This window comes from Budorcas taxicolor, chromosome 25 (assembly GCF_023091745.1).
Source record: "Budorcas taxicolor isolate Tak-1 chromosome 25, Takin1.1, whole genome shotgun sequence".
Lineage (NCBI taxonomy): Eukaryota > Metazoa > Chordata > Mammalia > Artiodactyla > Bovidae > Budorcas > Budorcas taxicolor.
The window spans coordinates 29379179-29397307 of NC_068934.1; the positions used below are offsets into that span (position 1 = coordinate 29379179).

General features: G+C 44.6%; 1 protein-coding gene across 1 annotated transcript; it reads left to right on the plus strand.

Annotated features, from left to right (window-relative positions):
- The first annotated feature begins 527 nt into the window (after positions 1-527).
- Positions 528-7432, plus strand: PATE3 (prostate and testis expressed 3). The gene is made up of 3 exons (XM_052662564.1): positions 528-591; positions 5896-6009; positions 7308-7432. The coding sequence occupies exons 1-3, from the start codon at positions 528-530 to the stop codon at positions 7430-7432; spliced, it is 303 nt and encodes a 100-aa protein (XP_052518524.1).
- The last annotated feature ends 10697 nt before the right edge of the window (positions 7433-18129 follow it).

Genomic DNA, 18129 nt, shown 5'->3' on the forward strand with positions numbered 1-18129 from the left:
GTTGGTAACACTATCATCAAAAGCTATTTGTGTCTGGCCTGCACTTTACGAAGTCTAAGCATGTGTTTATTTCCCTAGGCTTATTTTAGTAAGAGAGAATTCTCAATAGCAGTTTTTTATCCACACCATACTTCAGTAGTTCCGTTCAATATGGTAAAACATCACTAATTTAACCAAATTCCTGTCCCTAAGTGATATAAGTCAGACTCTAGTCTTCAATTTTGGGCAATTGAAGACTAGACAATTGGGCAATGGGGACACATGAGAGTCAGCTCTTCTTACATACCTTGGCTTCCTCAGTAGGGCCAGTAGAAGTGAGCAAGGTCAGTAATTGCTAGAAAGAATGTAGGCCCCTAGTTCCTTCAGGCACTCTGTTCTCTTTGTCTGGGAAAGTGCAAGCCTTTGTCTGGGCTGCCATTGGCTGCTCCTCCCAGCCTGGAACTATAAAGTCGGGATCTTAGAGGCTCTTGAGGCTGTGGTTCAGTCCTGCCTTCTGTAAGTCCTTGTGGCTGGAGCCAGATCCAGAGATGGCTAAGTGCCTTCTGCTACTGCTGCTGGTGGTCCTGTCCTCACTGCTCGGACTCCCGCAAGGTGAGCTCCCCTGCTCCCCCCAACCCCAGAATGTAGGAGGGCAGAGGGGAACCTGGGTGAGTGGCAGCTTATGATTCTAGGCATTGCCTGTCTCTTCCCCTCTTTGTCTGCCTGCCTAGACATTAGAATGTCCCAGAGATAAGATTACCATTTACCCTATAATCTGGGGCATTCTGCTTTTGTAGGAATACATTTCAATATCTTTTTTGCTTGAAGGTCTGTTTTTCATAATTTCAACTGGGTAAACATTTTTGAAAGCTGAAATACTTGGGTACTTCATTTGTTGAACACTTGAAGACATTAAACTGTTGGGGTTATACGATAGAAACAGGATGGATCCTCACCCAAGCTTGGATTATATGTCAAGACTAATGATGCCACATACGTACCAGGAGGGTGTGAAAAGCCTTAATTGGTTATCTCATGAGGCTTTCTTGGGAGAGCAGGGCTTACTGCTAGGTGTCTTAAGATGGCTTGGGGGAGAAGAGAAAGGAGACTCTTGAATTTAGATGATGGTAAGGAAGAGAGGCAGGGCGGTGGTTCCTGCATTTAGGCAGGGGCTTGTGTGGTGTGAAACTCCCACCAATGTTGAAAGAAGGAGCCCCTGGGGCCCACATGTGGGCACAAGGGGCAAGACCTCAAGGTTGCCAGCTGTGAAACATCAAAAACCGGAGTCAGACACTCTATTACATGACCAAATGCAATGAATACTTGCGGGACCTTTTACAAAATGTGTTTTACTTGTAGAACACAAATTAAATCCCAATGTAGTTCTCCAGAAGCTTAACCATTTTCTGATCTGCTTGATGACAGGGAGCAGGGAGAACTTTTGCTGAAGACTATTTTTTATTCCACATCACCTTTACCACAAAACTTTCACAGCTCAGTTATTCTACCTGTGGGTGTGTATGTGTACATACATATAGAATATATATGTTCATATATAGAGTTCATAATATATGCTATATTTTAATATTCATGCATTAATAGATATGTGTGCATTTTAATATTTATATACGATATATTTACAACATATACATATTTTAAATATACTTACATATACATTTACTTATATTCATACACTATCTTGTTTGGACACAGGACACAATTCACAATTATGTGTGCATCAGAACCAACTGCAAGGGCATTTTTCTCTCTCTGGGTTCTCAGTTTAGTAACTTTTGCTGCAACATCATATTCTACTGGCATTTGTATTTATTCTTCCACTGTAAAAATAAATGAGTTTATGTGCTTTGCGGATTTTCCAATTAAATTTATTATAGCATTACAAAAAGTGTTTCACCTTCTACAGAATATACTTTCATAGTTTTTTTTTTTTATTCCATGATTGATTAAAACTGGAATGATCATTAGCATTAACAGGCACCACTTTTTCCCAATGTTCTTTAGCAAATGGAATCAGCCTGCTAATAGTCACTGTTTTGTTTGTTCTGTAAAAGAACAAGAAGACTTGGAGTACAAACTATGAAAAATTAATTTATAAGAGCATACACTTGATTTAAATGAAAATCCATCATCTGAAGCTGATAGGAATAAAAAATCATTTGTCTGGAAGCTGATTCCAGGAAATACCAGGAGGGGTGTGGGGAAGTAAGACAATGTGCAGGCATGCTTGGTTGTTTCAGTTGTGTCCAACTTGCTGTGACCCTATGGACTGTAGCCCGCCAGGCTCCTCTGTCCATGGGATTTTCTCCAGGCAAGAATACTGGAGTGGGTTGCCCTGCCTTCCTCCCAGGGATCTTCCCAACCCAGGGATCGAACCCACATCTCTTATGTCTCTTGCATTGGCAGGCGGGTTCCTTACTACTAGTGCCAGCTGGAAACACGCAAAGAAATGAATAAGCTGGACATTATGGTGAACAAATGGAGCCCATCCTGCTGGGAATTGTGGAGGGCAGTGTAGGGGATCCAACTCATGGGAGGGAGGTTGGTGTATTCATCCACCAATACCCCATCTGTTCCTGGGAGAAGGGTACTCCCAGGGGCATTTGCTCTCCACTGTTTGAGCTGCCCGACGTGCATGATGAGTGTGTCAGAGTCACAAGTGCCGCAGGGGCTGCCTCAGCGTGTGCAGGTGGAGGCTGAGGGCTGTGGGTTGAGCAAGAGGAATTGCACCTGCTTCAGCCAATGACACGTGAGGCCTTTGTTGCAGCTGCTCATATGAAATCATCCAAGGGCATAGTTCTCATAAAATGACTATAACTTTCAAGAGTCGCTGAAATTCTCAAGCAGATTTGTATCTCCAGTAGGGTTTCATGTGCTCAAGGACATCACAGATCCAGGGGTGACGGTGAATGTTGACAAGACAGACTGCTCAGGTTACACAGTCATCATTAAGATTAGAGGAAGTGGAATTGAGAGCTCAGTTCTTTTTATTGAGTGTGAATTTTTCAAAGTTCATTATTTTTGAAATTTTGGAATGTTTTTTGCAAAATAAAAATGTGTGAGTAAGTAAAAACATAAATGTATAGTTTTAAATGACACATAAAGATGAAAGTGTGAGAAGCGCCTTGCAATGACCTTCTATTTGCTCTGTTGCACGTTTCCTAGTTCCTGTTTCCCACAGACACACCTCACTTATGTGTGCAAGCTTAGTCACTTCAGTCAGGTCTGACTCATTGTGACCCTATGGACTGTGGCCTGCCAGGCTCCTCTGTCCTTGCGGATTCTCCAGGCAAGAATAGTGGAGTGGGTTGCCATGTTGTCCTCCAGGGGATCTTCCCCATGCAGGGATCGAACCCAGGTCTCCTGCATCTCCTGTATTAGCAGGTAGGTTCTTTACCACTAGCACCACCTGGGAAGTCCTATTTCAGTATACCTGACCTATAAATTCTCACATTTTTGCCTGGACGCAGTTGACTCGTGGCTTCCTTCCCAATTTCCAGTTTCTACCAGCCCTGTCCTGGGCCTCTGTTACCCTCTCCTTTAAAGCCTATTGTCTGCAGAGCTGCCAGAGTGTACATGCAAAAAGCTAGTCAATGTCACCGCCTATTGAAAAAGCCTCTGATGGCCTTTTCCAACTTTGAATACGATCTCAGTTCTTACGATGGCCTAAATGACGGTCCAAATAAGATGCAAGCCAAGCTGCAGACGTCATTTTCACTCTTCCAGTAGGCATATTAAAAAACTCAGAAATGTGTAAAATTAACTTTAATATACACTTTATTTAACCCAATATATCTAAACCATCGGGCTTCCCTGGTGGTAAAGAATTCTGCAATTCAGGAGCCACAGGAGATGCAGGTTCAATCCCTGGGTTGGGAAAATCCCCAGAAGGAGGGAATGGCTACCCACTCCAGTATTCTTGCCTGGAGAATCCCATGGACAGAGGAGACTGGTGGGCTACAGTCCATGAGGTCACAAAGAGTCGGACACGACTATCATTTCAGCATGTAATTAACATCAAAGTCACTGATGAGCAATTTAAACGATTTGTATGTGTGTGTGTGCTAAGTGTTAGAAATTGACTTACAGCCCATCTATTTGGACTACTGGCATTTCACAGGCTCAACAGCCACACATAGTCCATGAATACCACCACAGCAGCGCAGGTCTAAGCAGATCCGTGCTGTGGTCTGACCCCATCAACCTCTTCAGTCTTGTTTTACAATACTCCCACCCTTTTCCACTTTGCCTGTGCTGATGCTTCTGTTTCTCAAACTGGCCAATCTAATTGCAGCTCAGAAACTTTCTGTGTACTTGCCCGAGTATCTTCCTGGAACCAGTTTGCCAGCTACTGCCAGCTGTTTTAGTGGTTAGCATAAAAAAGATTCAGGTTTGAGCTCAAGGCACCGCTGAGAAAGCTCTCTGCCTCCCCACAGCCTCCTCTCGCTCACCCCTCCATGCTCTTCCTTCCCATTGTTCTCATGAGTCACCAGGACCGAAATAACCTTTATTTTTTCATTGTCAGTCATTTCCCCAATTTATTTGTTTAGCATTTGATAGGCGGAAGGCAATGGCACCCCACTCCAGTACTCTTGCCTGGAAAATCCCGTGGATGGAGGAGCCTGGTGGGCTGCAGTCCATGGGGTCCCTAAGAGTCAGACATGACTGAGCGACTTCACTTTCACTTTTCACTTTCATGCATTGGAGAAGGACATGGCAACCCACTCCAGTGTTCTTGCCTGGAGAATCCCAGGGACGGGGGAGCCTGGTGGGCTGCCGTCTATGGGGTCGCACAGAGTCGGACACGACTGAAGCGACTTAGCAGGCGGAATGGATGTTTCGGTGCTCCCTTCAGCACCCTATTTCCAACACCTAGAATAGCGCCTCTCACTGGCAGGAGCTCACTGTTTGGTAAATAACTCGGGGACCAGAGGAGGGAGTGAAGAGCTGTGACCCCAGGCGCATGCGTTTGTGCGGCAGATCCCTCCCTCTCTCCGTGTCCTGGTCTGCCTCCCTACCCCTCCTCAGCTCTCTCTCTCCCCCTGTCAATCACCCTCTGTCCCTCCTCCACCTCTCCTTTCCCTCCCCTCTCCTCTCCCTCCCCCCTCCTCTCCCTCCTCCTTTCTCCTCTCTCCCTCCCCTCCTCCCCTTCCTCCCTCCCTCCCCCTCCTCACTCCCCTCCTCTCCCTCCCTCCCCCTCCTCACTCCCCTCCTCTCCCTCTCCCCCTCCTTTCCCTCCTCCCCTCTCCTCTCCCTCCCTCCCCCTCCTCTCCTTCCTCCCCGTCTTCTTTCTCTCCCTTCCTCTGCTTTCCGATTCCCCATATCTTGCCTCACTCTTTCTGATCTATTTTTCTTCCCAACCCCTTCCGCCCACCTGTCCTGTCTCTCCCTTCCCTGCCCCTTTTTAGGCTGAGTCCTGGGTTTCTCTGAGTTGTCTCTTCAGATGAACAGGAAGGGTGGAGGATGGGGGGCTCTTCGAGAAGGAGGGGAGTGGGCGGTGCTGACTCCTCACTGCAGCCCTCATCTTCGCCGCTCCTGCAGATGGCATTCACACGGAACATCTCCAGTGGCGCCCCCTGGGGTTGGGGTGATAATCAGCTGGCAAGTGGGATGCGCGGAGGAGCCGCAGTGAAGGACTTGCCCTTCCTCCAGCGGCGCCGCGGGGCCCTGGGAAGACAGGCGAGCTCTCTGTGCTCGGGTGCAGGTCTTGTGCCTGGCGGCACGCATGCCGCCGCCCAGGTGGAAGCCAAGCAGGGAGAAATCACCTGCCTCCAGAACATTCATCAGGAGGAGGGAAACCGTCAGCGTCCAGGCGCCCCTGGGTCACAGGTGCGCTCCCTCCTGAGCTGCCGGGAGGCTGGCCCGGAAGAACCTTATTATGTTGGTTTGACTTTCCAGCTCTAGAGTGTTTCCAGTGTGACAGAGTCAACACCAGCGGGGTCTGCGTGTCTGGGGGAGGCACCTGCCAGACTCAAGGCGGCCAGCAGTGCTTTCTGAGGAAGATCTACGAAGGTAGGTGGTGCCTACAAGGTCTGGGGGTGAACTTTGCTGGAGGCTAGGGGCTGACAGTGGGTGTTCCAGGAAAGGGGCGCAGGGGGTAGTATGAACCCTCCATGGGACCCTGTGAGTACCTGGACCCCAAGCACAAGTCGGGGTGGCTGTGGGCCTCGGGGAAGTGGTCCCGCAGGAACCCTGGGAGCAGGAGCCACATAGAAAGGGGTTGAGCCTGGTAGGCTGCAGTCCATGGGGTCGCTAAGAGTCGTGCACGACTGAGCGACTTCACTTTTGTTTTTCACTTTCATGCATTGGAGAAGGAAATGGCAACCCACTCCAGTGTTCTTGCCTGGAGAATCCCAGGGACGGCGGAGCCCGGTGGGCTGCTCTCTGTGGGGTCGCACAGAGTCGGACATGACTGAAGCGACGCAGCAGCAGCAGCAGCAGCAGTGAAACATTATCCCCTCGTTCTGGTACTGGGCTGCCACTGGCCCTTAACTGGAATGGGGACCTTTAAGGGAGGAGGAGGAGAGGAGAGAGAAGAGCATAGGAGGGAGAAAGGGATGAAGAGAGAGGGATGGAGGAGAGAGAGATGGAGGAGAGAAGGATGGAGGAGAGAGGGAGGAGTGACTGAGGGAGGGAGGAGGAAGGAAGAGAGGGAGAAACCAGGGAGTTTAGCTCCTGAAGGTAACTGGAACTAGGCTGAGTGGGACCTGACTGGGATGGGGTTTTGGGGAACTAGGGACATATACTGGGGGACAAACTGGCAGGGCGGAGAGGACAGTTTCTATTCATCCTTTCTGCCTTCTCTTGTGGGGGGATGGATTGCACTCTAATATACAGAGCTTGGGTAGCTCAGCTGGCAAAGAATCCGCCTGCCATGCAGGAGACTCTTCCCTGGGTCGGAAAGATCCCCCGGAGGAGGGCATGGCTCCAGTATTCTTGCCTGGAGAATCCCGCAGACAGAGGCACCTGGCGGCCTGCAGTCCATGGCATCGCAGAGTCAGACACGACTGAAGCGGCTGAGCATGCATGCTTGCATAGAGCTTGCAAAGCTATCCCAGGAGAGCCCACCAGGGGGCCGTACCTCCAGGCTCTCAGTCCCAGATGGCTGACATTCTCTGTACTGAGTATGAGTCCTCCTCCATGAAATGTGCTATTGCCTCCTCATTCTTGATTAGTTGGTTGATGCATTAATCCTGCGCTTCATTCAGGAATATTTACTGAGCAGTACCCCCAGGATATGCTGAGCCCCACACCCATGGGGCTGCGTCCTAGGTTCTGGGGTCTCACTTGTCTTCTCTGCTCCTCTCCAGATGGCACGCTTTCCTATGGACGCCAGGGTTGTAGCCAACTGTGTACTCCCATGAAGCTCTTTAATCCCAATGTTATTGTGGAATATAAATGCTGTCATGACTCGCCTCTCTGCAACAAGTTCTAAAGTCAGGGCCCCAGCTGTTGCCCTGATGTGATGGATGAAGCTAATTTCGGAATCTCTAAATTGCAACCACGACAGCCTCCAAGACTCCCTGATCTGAATGTGGATCCCCCATGAGAAGCAGCCTCAGACTTGTTCTGTCTTCAGACTCATTCTTCACTGCTAGAAGCCCCAGGGCTGTATTCTTTGAAACCAAATTGGGATGAAGATTAGTGGGCATAGCGAGGTCCAAGGGTACTTTCTCCCTTTTCAGGTCCTAATTGGCAGTCACATTGATTGGCTGCTTAAAAAGGCAGGGTCTGGGAAAGGCTGAATTTGTGATTCTGCATGTTCTGGAGGCAGGAACTGAAGAACGAGGGGGAGTCTTCCAAGGCTTAAGAAAATAGAAGTGTGAAGAGCTCCATAAATGATAGATTAGTTCAGTGGGCTAGGTGTTGTAACACAAATCTCTTAAGTATCAGTGGCTTAAAAAAAAAAATGGAGTAGATTATGTCAGAGGGATCCAGAACTTACACACATCCACCGCTAAACCCAACATAAACTTTGAACCCAGATATCCTGAGACCACCTAGAACTTTTCTTCTTTTCTCCTTAGAGAGCACAGCTTAACAACCAATCTGCTCCCAGCAAGTGACTGAATGCCTGCCAGCACCAATCATAGTTCTGTGATAATAACCTTCCTTTCTTCTCTAGAATGTCTCTGTTGCCTTTATAATCCCCCACTATTGTCTGTTGGCCCCCCCCCCCCCCCCCCCCCGCCGAGCACATCTGAATTGCCATTCAAATGGTTGCCTCCCAAAATGCAATTCTTAGGATTCTCAATAAACTCTTTTTCTTATTTGCAGCCTTTTGCACTTTTTGAGTTATTACCTGAAAATGGTCTCTGGATGGCTAGCTTGCTTTTGTATTCACAGAATACATGCCACAGGCTGGGCGGGAGAATGGGTGTATTAATAGATATATCTCCTCGAGGGTGCAAACCATATGGACATCCTAAGACTTTCCTCTGGTCTGGGTTGACTGGGTCAGTGGTGAACACTTGCCACTGAGTTGAGTCAATAAAATTCTCTTTCCTGGCATTTTGTTATTGGATTTTAGAGACCAATTCTTTGAGTGTGATTAGAACTGTAATATGAAACTCAGCTGCTTTGGGGTATCCATCTTCAGTCACATGATGGAGAACCAGAGAAAGTCCATCTGCAAAGAACAGAAGACAAGATAATTCTGAGCGGTAGAATTATCTTTAGAATAAGAAGCAGAATCCAGGAACTTCCCTGGTGGTCCAATGGCTAAGACTCCAGGCCTCCAAAGCAGGGAGACTGGGTTCTATCCCTGGTCAAGGAATTAGATCCCAGATGCTACAACTAAGACCCAGAGCAGCCAAATAAATAAATAATTTAAAAATAAATAAGTCTTTTTTTAAAAGCAGCAGAGTGCATATGTGATCTAATTCTGGCGCACTGAGTACCCATTTTTCATCCACCCATGCTTGATGTCTAAATATTTCACCCAAAGGTGCATTTCATTAGCAAAGGTGTTGAATGTCACGACAGCACCTTTGGGGCTGTGTCTGCTGTCAGCATTGATACCTTTCTGCAAAGTAGCCAGTAACCATCATAAGTAGCACATATCAAAGGTGGTACCCTTGTATCCACTGTATCTTTTTATTCTCACAGCTTGTGAGGGAGGTGCTATTATTCCCATTTAATAGATGAGGGAACTAAAGACTCAAGAAGTGTGGTAAGTTCCCAAAACGATGGCAGTAGATTTCCACCCAGACAATCTGTCTCCAAAGTTCACAGTACTGCTCTCCAATCCAAAAGTTATTAATTGGAGCAAGAACAGATCCATGTTCTCTGTAAGGACCAGAGAGTAAATATTTTAGGTTTCACGAGTCATAAGTTCTCTTCAGTTCAGTTCAGTCACTCAGTCATGTCCGACTCTTTGCGACCCCATGAATTGCAGCACGCCAGGCCTCCCTGATCTCCCAGAGTTCACTCAGACTCACGTTCATCGAGTCCGTGATGCCATCCAGCCATCTCATCCTCTGTCATCCCCTTCTCCTCCTGCCCCCAATCCCTCCCAGCATCAGAGTCTTTTCCAATGAGTCAACTCTTTGCATGAGGTGGCCAAAGTACTGGAGCTTCAGCTTTAGCATCATTCCTTCCAAAGAAATCCCAGGGTTGATCTCCTTCAGGATGGACTGGTTGGATCTCCTTGCAGTCCAAGGGACTCTCAAGAGTCTTCTCCAACACCACAGTTCAAAAGCATCAATTCTTTGGCGCTCAGCCTTCATCACAGGCCAACTCTCACATCCATATGTGACCACTGGAAAAACCATAGCCTTGACTAGATGGAACTTAGTCGGCAAAGTAATGTCTCTGCTTTTGAATATGTTATCTAGTTTGGTCATAACTTTTCTTCCAAGGAGTAAGCATCTTTTAATTTCATGGCTGCAGTCACCATCTGCAGTGATTTTGGAGCCCAAAAAAATAAAGTCTGACACTGTTTCCACTGTTTCCCCATCTATTTCCCATGAAGTGATGGGACCAGATGCCATGATCTTTGTTTTCTGAATGTTGAGCTTTAAGCCAGCTTTTTCACTCTCCTCTTTCACTTTCATCAAGAGGCTTTTTAGTTCCTCTTCACTTTCTGCCATAAGGGTGGTGTCGTCATCTGCATATCTGAGGTTATTGATGTTTCTCCCGGCAATCTTGATTCCAGCTTGTGTTTCTTCCAGTCCAGTGTTTCTCATGATGTACTCTGCATATAAGTTAAACAAGCAGGGTGACAATATACAGCCTTGACGTACTCCTTTTCCTATTTGGAACCAGTCTGTTGTTCCATGTCCAGTTCTAACTGTTGCTTCCTGACCTGCATACAGATTTCTCAAGAGGCAGGCCAGGTCGTCTGGTATTCCCATCTCTTTCAGAATTTTCCACAGTTTCTTGTGATCCACACAGTCACAGGCTTTGGCATAGTCAATAAAGCAGAAGTAGATGTTTTTCTGGAACTCTCTTGCTTTTTCCATGATCCAGGGGATGTTGGCAATTTGATCTCTGGTTCCTCTGCCTTTTCTAAAACCAGCTTGAACATCAGGAAGTTCACGGTTCACATACTGCTGAAGCGTGGCTTGGAGAATTTTGAGCATTACTTTACTAGCACGTGAGATGAGTGCAACTGTGTGGTAGTTTGAGCATTCTTTGGCATTGCCTTTCTTTGGGACTGGAACGAAGACACCTTTTCCAGTCCTGTGGCCACTGCTGAGTTTTCCAAATTTGCTGGCATATTGAGTGCAGGACTTTCACAGCATCATCTTTCAGGATTTGAAACAGCTCAACTGGGATTCCATCACCTCCACTAGCTTTATTCATAGTGATGCTTTCTAAGGCCCACTTGACTTCACATTCCAAGATGTCTGGCTCTAGATTAGTGATCACATCATCATGATTATCTGGGTTGTAAAGATCTTTTTTGTACAGTTCTTCTGTGTATTCTTGCCACCTCTTCTTAATATCTTCTGCTTCTGTTAGGTCCATACCATTTCTGTCCTTTATCGAGCCCATCTTTGCATGAAATGTTCCTTTGGTATCTCTAATTTTCTTGAAGAGATCTCTAGTCTTTCCCATTCTGTTGTTTTCGTCTATTTCTTTGCATTGATCGCTGAAGAAGGCTTTCTTATCGCTTCTTGCTATTCTTTGGAACTCTGCATTCAGTTGCTTATATCTTTCCTTTTCTCCTTTGCTTTTCACCTCTCTTCACAGCTATTTGTAAGGCCTCCCCAGACAGCCATTTTGGTTTTTTGCATTTCTTTTCCATGGGTATGGTCTTGATCCCTGTCTCCTGTACAATGTCATGAACCTCATTCCATAGTTCATCAGGCACTCTATCTATCAGATCTAGGCCCTTAAATCTATTTCTCACTTCCACTGTATAATCATAAAGGATTTGATTTAGGTCATACCTGAATGGTCTCGTGGTTTTCCCTACTTTCTTCAATTTGAGCTTACAACTATTCAAGTATGCCATTTGTAGCAAAAAGGCAGCCACAGAAAATAGGTAAAGGAATGAGCATGGTTGTGTCCTAAAGTTCATATAGTTTTTTTAGGTTTTTAAATTTTTTTAATGGGAGTATAACTGCTTTACAATATTGTGTTTGAATTTCATATAGCTTTTGCATGTTATGAAATACTATTATTCTCTTGAATTTTCCAGTCTTTAAAAAGGTTTTTTTTTTTTTTAAACTTTTTATTTTGCATTGGGGTATTGTCGATTAACAATGTTGTGATAGGACTTCCCACATGGTCCAGTGGTTAGGAATCTGCCTGCCAGTACAGGGGATGTGGGTTTGATCCCTGGTCCAGGAAGGTTCCACATGCCTCAGGTCACCTAAGCCCATGCGTCACACCTGCTGAGCCTGCATGCGGCAAGAGGAGAAGCCCCCAGCCCGCCACAACTAGAGAGAGCCCTCGCACAGCAGAGAGGGCCTCGTGCTGCCAAAACCGACCAAAGGAAAAAGAAAACAGAATAAAGGAAACTGTATACTAAAAACACAATGTTGTGAGAGTTTTAGGTGAACAGCAAAGGGGCTCAGCCATACGTTGACCTGTATCCATTCTCCGTCAAGGACTTCCCTGGTGGTTCAGCTGGTAAAGAATCTGCCTGCAATGTGGGAGACCTGGGTTTGATCCCTGGGTTGGGAAGATCCCCTGGAGAAGGGAATGGCTACCCACTCCAGTATTCTGGCCTGGAGAATCCCATGGACTATACAGTTCATTGTGTCACAAAGAGTCAGACATGACTGAGCAGCTTTCACTTTCTTTTATTCTCCCTCTCACTCGCCTCCAATCCAGGGTGCCACATAACATTGAGCAGAGTTCCCTGTGCTATACAGTAGATCCTTGCTGGCTATCCATTTTTAATATAGCAGTGTGTACATGGCCATCTCAAACTCCCTTTGAGAAAGAAGAAAACCTGAAGATGAAGGCACAGCTGACATTTGAAAGCACTTACCATTTCTCTATAGTTCTTCATTTGCTAACTGTTCCCCCATGCTGTGGCATGTTAACAAAGAACAGAGAACATTGCTCACCCCCTGGTTTCTCAAGAGTTAAGTTGTAATCCACTGCAGAGCTCACTGGGCACTCTGAGTGGAAATTCAGATGATAACAGGTGAGGTACCCTGTGCTGTAGACAAGCAGGCCCCTTAGGTACTTAGATATATATCTCAGGAAAAATGTTAATAACCCCATAGTCTTGCATCTTCGTATACAGTGGAAAAACCCTAAAGTCATTAACTTGAGATAGGTGTTCTTTTTGACTAGCAGTTAACCTTCTGAAGGGTTAATAGGGTAGCAGAGATGTGCCTGCAAACGGGTCTCTCTGCTCAGGCTGAGCGTCCTTGCATACGAGGCGTTCTGCCAAAGAGTCTGGACACAGCCTTGAGTTTAATGGTCCCTTGCAAACGAGGGAGCATTCCCTTCTTGAGATAAGAAGGAGATGAGGGCTTTGTGCAGACTCTGCAGTAGAGGGAGATTTCACTCCCCTTTGCTGTACGATATCATGTATGCACCTGCACTGTACTGAAAAGGCTTATTCTTACAGTCTGGAATTCTGCCTAAGGGGGGCTTTATAATAATAAACGGCAATTAGTTTGCCCAGTTCTGTTCCTCTGGCCAGAGTGGTGTCCTGTCTGTCTCTTGTGTGTCTTGTATGTTCTGCGTCATTTCACTCGTAATCACCAGTGATCTACATCTGGCACCCAACGCGGGGCTCAAGTGAAACCGAAAGGGTGAGTCACCCCGGGGGAATTTTAAATCCACAGCAGGGGAACTTTCGGAAAATTATGGGGAATTCCTCACCCTAGTGGAGGGAAACTTTTAAAAAAAATCATGGGGAATTCCTCATCATCATTACGGGCACAATACATGGAGTTAGTCCAAGGACTTCTCCACTCCATAGGCGTTAAGGCCTCAACTCGTCGGTTGAGTGAGCTCTTTCGCTTGGTGGAGAAATACTGTCATTGGTTTCAATATCAAACTAAGTTACAGCTAAACTTGAAGGAATGGAAAATAATTCAAAAAGAATTGAAACAGCAACATCAGAAGGGTAATGTGATCCCTTTAAAACTGTGGACTTTATGTAATGCTATAACACAGGCTTTGACTTTACTCTCTACTGATAATAAAACTAAATCTAATGCTTCAAGGAGGGGAGAAATAATTTATGAGGATGTGTCAGACATTAATGGGGCTTCTGCATTGCCTGAGGGCAAGGATACAAATGAGCCTCCTCCTGTAAGTGGTGAAACATCGGATAGTTCAAAATCAGATTCGGAGGCTTCTTCGGTTTTGTCAGAGGAGGGCAAAGAGATTAAAGAAATGACCCGTCTATTCCGGGAGTGGTGGAAATCCCGTAAAGAGGAAAAAAAGTCCACACCCTCTGCTCCTCCTTGTGCTTCTCTTTTCCCCACTGCGGTTAATCGGCCGATGTGGGCAGGGAACATTGTCGGTTCTCCTTTCCTTTGTCTATGGTTCATGATGATGACTTGTCTGCTCCCCCTGGTGGGTTTATTGATCCTCCACAATTGTTTCCCATCCAGAGACAGCAGGATGGCAATGTGATAAATGTTCAATATGCTCCTTTGGAATATAAATTTTTTAAAGATCTTAAAGCTGCAGTAGCACAATACGGTCCTCAATCTCCCTTTGTTTTGGCTATGCTAAAATCATTGGGAAAAGGCAAACTAATCCTTCCGTTAGATTGGGAATCCATTGCCCAAGCTATCTTGGAGGGTTCTCAATGGTTGCAACTTCGTAGCTGGTGGGAGAAAGAAGCTAGAAAGCAAGCTCAGATTAATGAGGGACAAAATCCCCCTGGTCCTCTTGAAGACAAATTAATGGGAGAGGGCCAATATCGGGCTTTAAAAGAACAGGCTCAATATTCTGATCAGGACTTACAACAAGTCCGCCAAGTCTTTCTACGAGCATGGTGCCGTGTGGTGCCTACTGGCCAAGCCCAGCCCTCCTTTGTTAAAACAATGCAAGGCCCTAATGAGCCATATACTGATTTTCTAGCAAGATTGAGGGTAGCTATAGAACGGGCTGTAGTGAGGGATGAAATCTCAGGGATATTATTACAAACTTTGGCATTTAAAAATGCAAATCCTGAATGCAAGCGTATACTGGGACCTTTAAAGGGACAGGGTGCATCTATAGCTGAATATATTAGAGCCTGCTCGGGAGTAGGAGGAACTGAGCACCAGGCTAATGTCTTTGCTACGGCCTTGGCCAAGGCTATGAGACCACCAAAGGGAGGTAACTGCTTTCATTGTGGAAAACCTGGTCATATGAAAAAAGAGTGTCAAAAATTAAAAGCTGATAAAGACAGATCCCTTGCTAAAAAGAATAAGGCTCCTCCTGGACTTTGCCATCGGTGCAGGAGGGGATTTCATTGGACTAATGAATGCAAATCTAAAACAGACAAAATGGGCAACCCGACACTGGGAAACTATCCTGCGGGCCTGAGTCCTTGGGGCCCAGGAACAATACCAGGGACTTCTCCTCCTTGCCCTCCTCCCATTCCATGTGCCCCAAACCTGTTCCCTCCCAGCAACCGTTATGAGTCGATGCCCCGTTGAAAGGACCTCAGATGATGATTTCGGACTTGCGGTCTGCTACTTCAGGGAGTGCTGCTGCTGATTTGCCGCCAGCTGAGAATGTTCTTTTGTCACCAGGGGGAGGCATTTACAAATTAAAAACAAATGTATTTGGACCACTGCCTAAAGGCACTTTTGGCTTGATATTAGGCCGTAGCAGCGCGGCTTTGAGAGGCTTAACCATAATTCCTGGGGTAATAGACTCTGACTATGTTGGAAAAATTTTAATTATGGTCTCTACTTCTACCACACTTTCATTGATAGCTGGGGAACGTATTGCTCAAATACTTCTCCTACCTTATCACCCCTTTTTGGCTCTTCCTAATGAACGAACAGGAGGATCTGGAAGTACTGGGCGACATGTATTTTGGAAAATGCTTATTAAAGATTCTCGCCCTGTTCTCTCTTTGATTATACAAAAAAACAACTTTGAGGGACTAGTAGATACAGGGGCAGATGTTTCAATCATTTCTTCTCAGCAATGGCCCCAAGATTGGAAAAAGGAAAAAAGCCCTTTAATGCTGACAGGATTGGGCTCCATTGCAGATGTTTAAAAGAGTACCCATCCCTTGCAATGTCAATTCCATAATGAAAGATCAGTGTTTGTTACCTTTTATATTATAAATATACCTATTAATATATGGGGGAGAGATCTCCTCTCTCCTTTGGGGGCTTCTGTAGCCATTCCATCGAAAAACTAGTGGCCACTGCTCAAATTCCTCGAGCACGCCCATTAAAATGGTTAACTAATACTCCTAAATGGGTTGAGCAGTGGCCATTACCACAAATGAAGCTCGAGGCATTAGAACAAGTAGTACAAGAACAACTCCAACTCGGTCATTTAGAGCCCTCTACCTCCCCCTGGAATTCTCCTGTTTTTGTTATTAAAAAAAAATCTGGAAAATGGAAAATGTTAACTGATTTACAAAAAGTTTATAAATGTATTAAACCTATGGGAGCATTGCAATTGGGACTCCCCTCTCCAGCTCTTATTCCTCAAAATTGGTCCTTAATGGTGTTAGATCTTAAAGACTGTTTTTTTACCATTCCCCTACAATTGCAAGATAAAAATAAATTTGCTTTTACAGTTCCTGTTCTTAATCATGCTCAGCCTGTTAAGCGTTATCAATGGACAGTCCTACCACAGGGAATGATAAATAGTCCTACCTTATGTCGGAAATTTGTGGCTCACTCTTTACAATCTCTCCGTCAAAAATACCCTAATTATATTCTATATCATTATATAGATGATCTCTTCTTGGCAGCTCCTAGTATTGCTGAACGTGACGAATTCTTTTTAAAAGTACAACAGGCTTAAAGACTATAGAATTTGCAAATAGCCCCCCAAAAAATTCAAAAGGACTTTCCTATTTCATATTTAGAGACAATATTAAAACAACATAGAGTTAAGCCCCAAAAATTACAAATTAGAAGAGACCATCTCAAAACCTTAAATGATTTTCACAAATTATTGAGAGATATTAATTGGCTACATCCGGTACTTGAGATTCCTACTTACCAGTTACGACATTTGTTTTCTACTTTAAAAGGAGATACAGCTTTAGATAGCCCCCGGACCTTAACCTCATTGGCTTTACAGGAACTTCAATTTGTTAAACAACAACTAAATGACGGTTTTTTGACTTACTTACATGCATCTCAACCTATTTCTTTTATCATATTTCATACCCCTTATTCCCCATCTGGTGTAATTGCTCAAAAAAAAAAGATTAATAAAATGGTTTTTTTTACCTAACAGTCTTTCCAAAAAATTGACTATATATATAGATAAATTAGCCTTGCTTATACAAAAAGGTCGCTATCGTATTTTACAACTATCAAGATGTAAACCACACCAGATTGTTACTCAGTTAACAACTGCTCAAATATCTCGATGTTTACAATTTAATGAAAACTGGCAAATTTCTCTTGCTTCATATCCTGGTTCGTTTTCTAATCATTATCCATCATCTAAATTGATTGATTTTCTCCGAACTAACACTATGATATCTCATTCCCCAATTTCAGATGTTCCAGTTAAAGGACCCACTATTTTTACAGATGCAAATAAAAATACTGCTGGATATTGGACCCCCAAAAATTCCAAGGTTCTCCCCCACTCATTTTCTTCTGTACAGCCTGCTGAATTGTGGGCTATCTATTTAGTTTTACAAGATTTTCCCCAACTTCCTATTAACATTGTTTCAGATTCTCGATATGCTGTTCTCTCTTGCCTACAGCTTCCTCATGTTTCCCTTCCACTGACCCTTAAAACAGCTATTGATAAATTGTTTTACCAAGTACAACAATTACTCTTACAACGTTCAGAGTTAATTTTCTTTACTTACATCCGTGCACATTCTGCCCTTCCTGGACCCTTATCACTCGAAAATGCTACAATTGATGCTTTACTTTATCCTATAAAAGCAGCAAAACGAAAACATCTACTACAACATACCAACTCCAAAGGGTTACAAAAATCTCATGCTATTACTCAAAAATAAGCTCAAAATACTGTTCGTTCTTGTTCCATATGTGCACCTTTTGCTTTACCATTTACCCCACCAGGTGTCAACATAAAAAGACTGCAAGCAAATCAGATATGGCAAATAGACGTAATTTACATTTCTTCCTTTGGACAACAAAAATGTGTGCGTCATACTATAGATATTTGCACACATTTTCAATGGGCCACCGCATTACATTCTAAAAAGGCTGACGCTATAATTACTCATTTGTTATCTTGTTTTGCAGTTATGAGATTACCAATTAAATTAAAAACTGATAATGCACCTGCTTACCAATCATCAAAATTAGCTCACTTTTTATCTCAATACCATATAACTCATACTTTTGGTATTCCTTATAATAGTCAAGGGCAAGCTATTATTAAAAGAGCTAATCATACCTTGCGTGACTATCTTAAAAAAATAAAAAAGGGGGAACAAGAGAGATTTATGAAACCTAAAAACATTCTGAATAAAACTCTACTTACCCTAAATTTTTCGAGTGTTTGGAGCAGGGGAAATCTATCAGCAGCAGA

Excerpts from the sequence above, each read along its gene's own strand:
- PATE3 (XM_052662564.1), top strand. The coding sequence starts at position 528 with ATGGCTAAGTGCCTTCTGCTACTGCTGCTGGTGGTCCTGTCCTCACTG. Across the intron at positions 592-5,895 it reads ACTGCTCGGACTCCCGCAAG|CTCTAGAGTGTTTCCAGTGT; the intron begins GTGAGCTCCCCT and ends TTGACTTTCCAG. Across the intron at positions 6,010-7,307 it reads TCTGAGGAAGATCTACGAAG|ATGGCACGCTTTCCTATGGA; the intron begins GTAGGTGGTGCC and ends GCTCCTCTCCAG.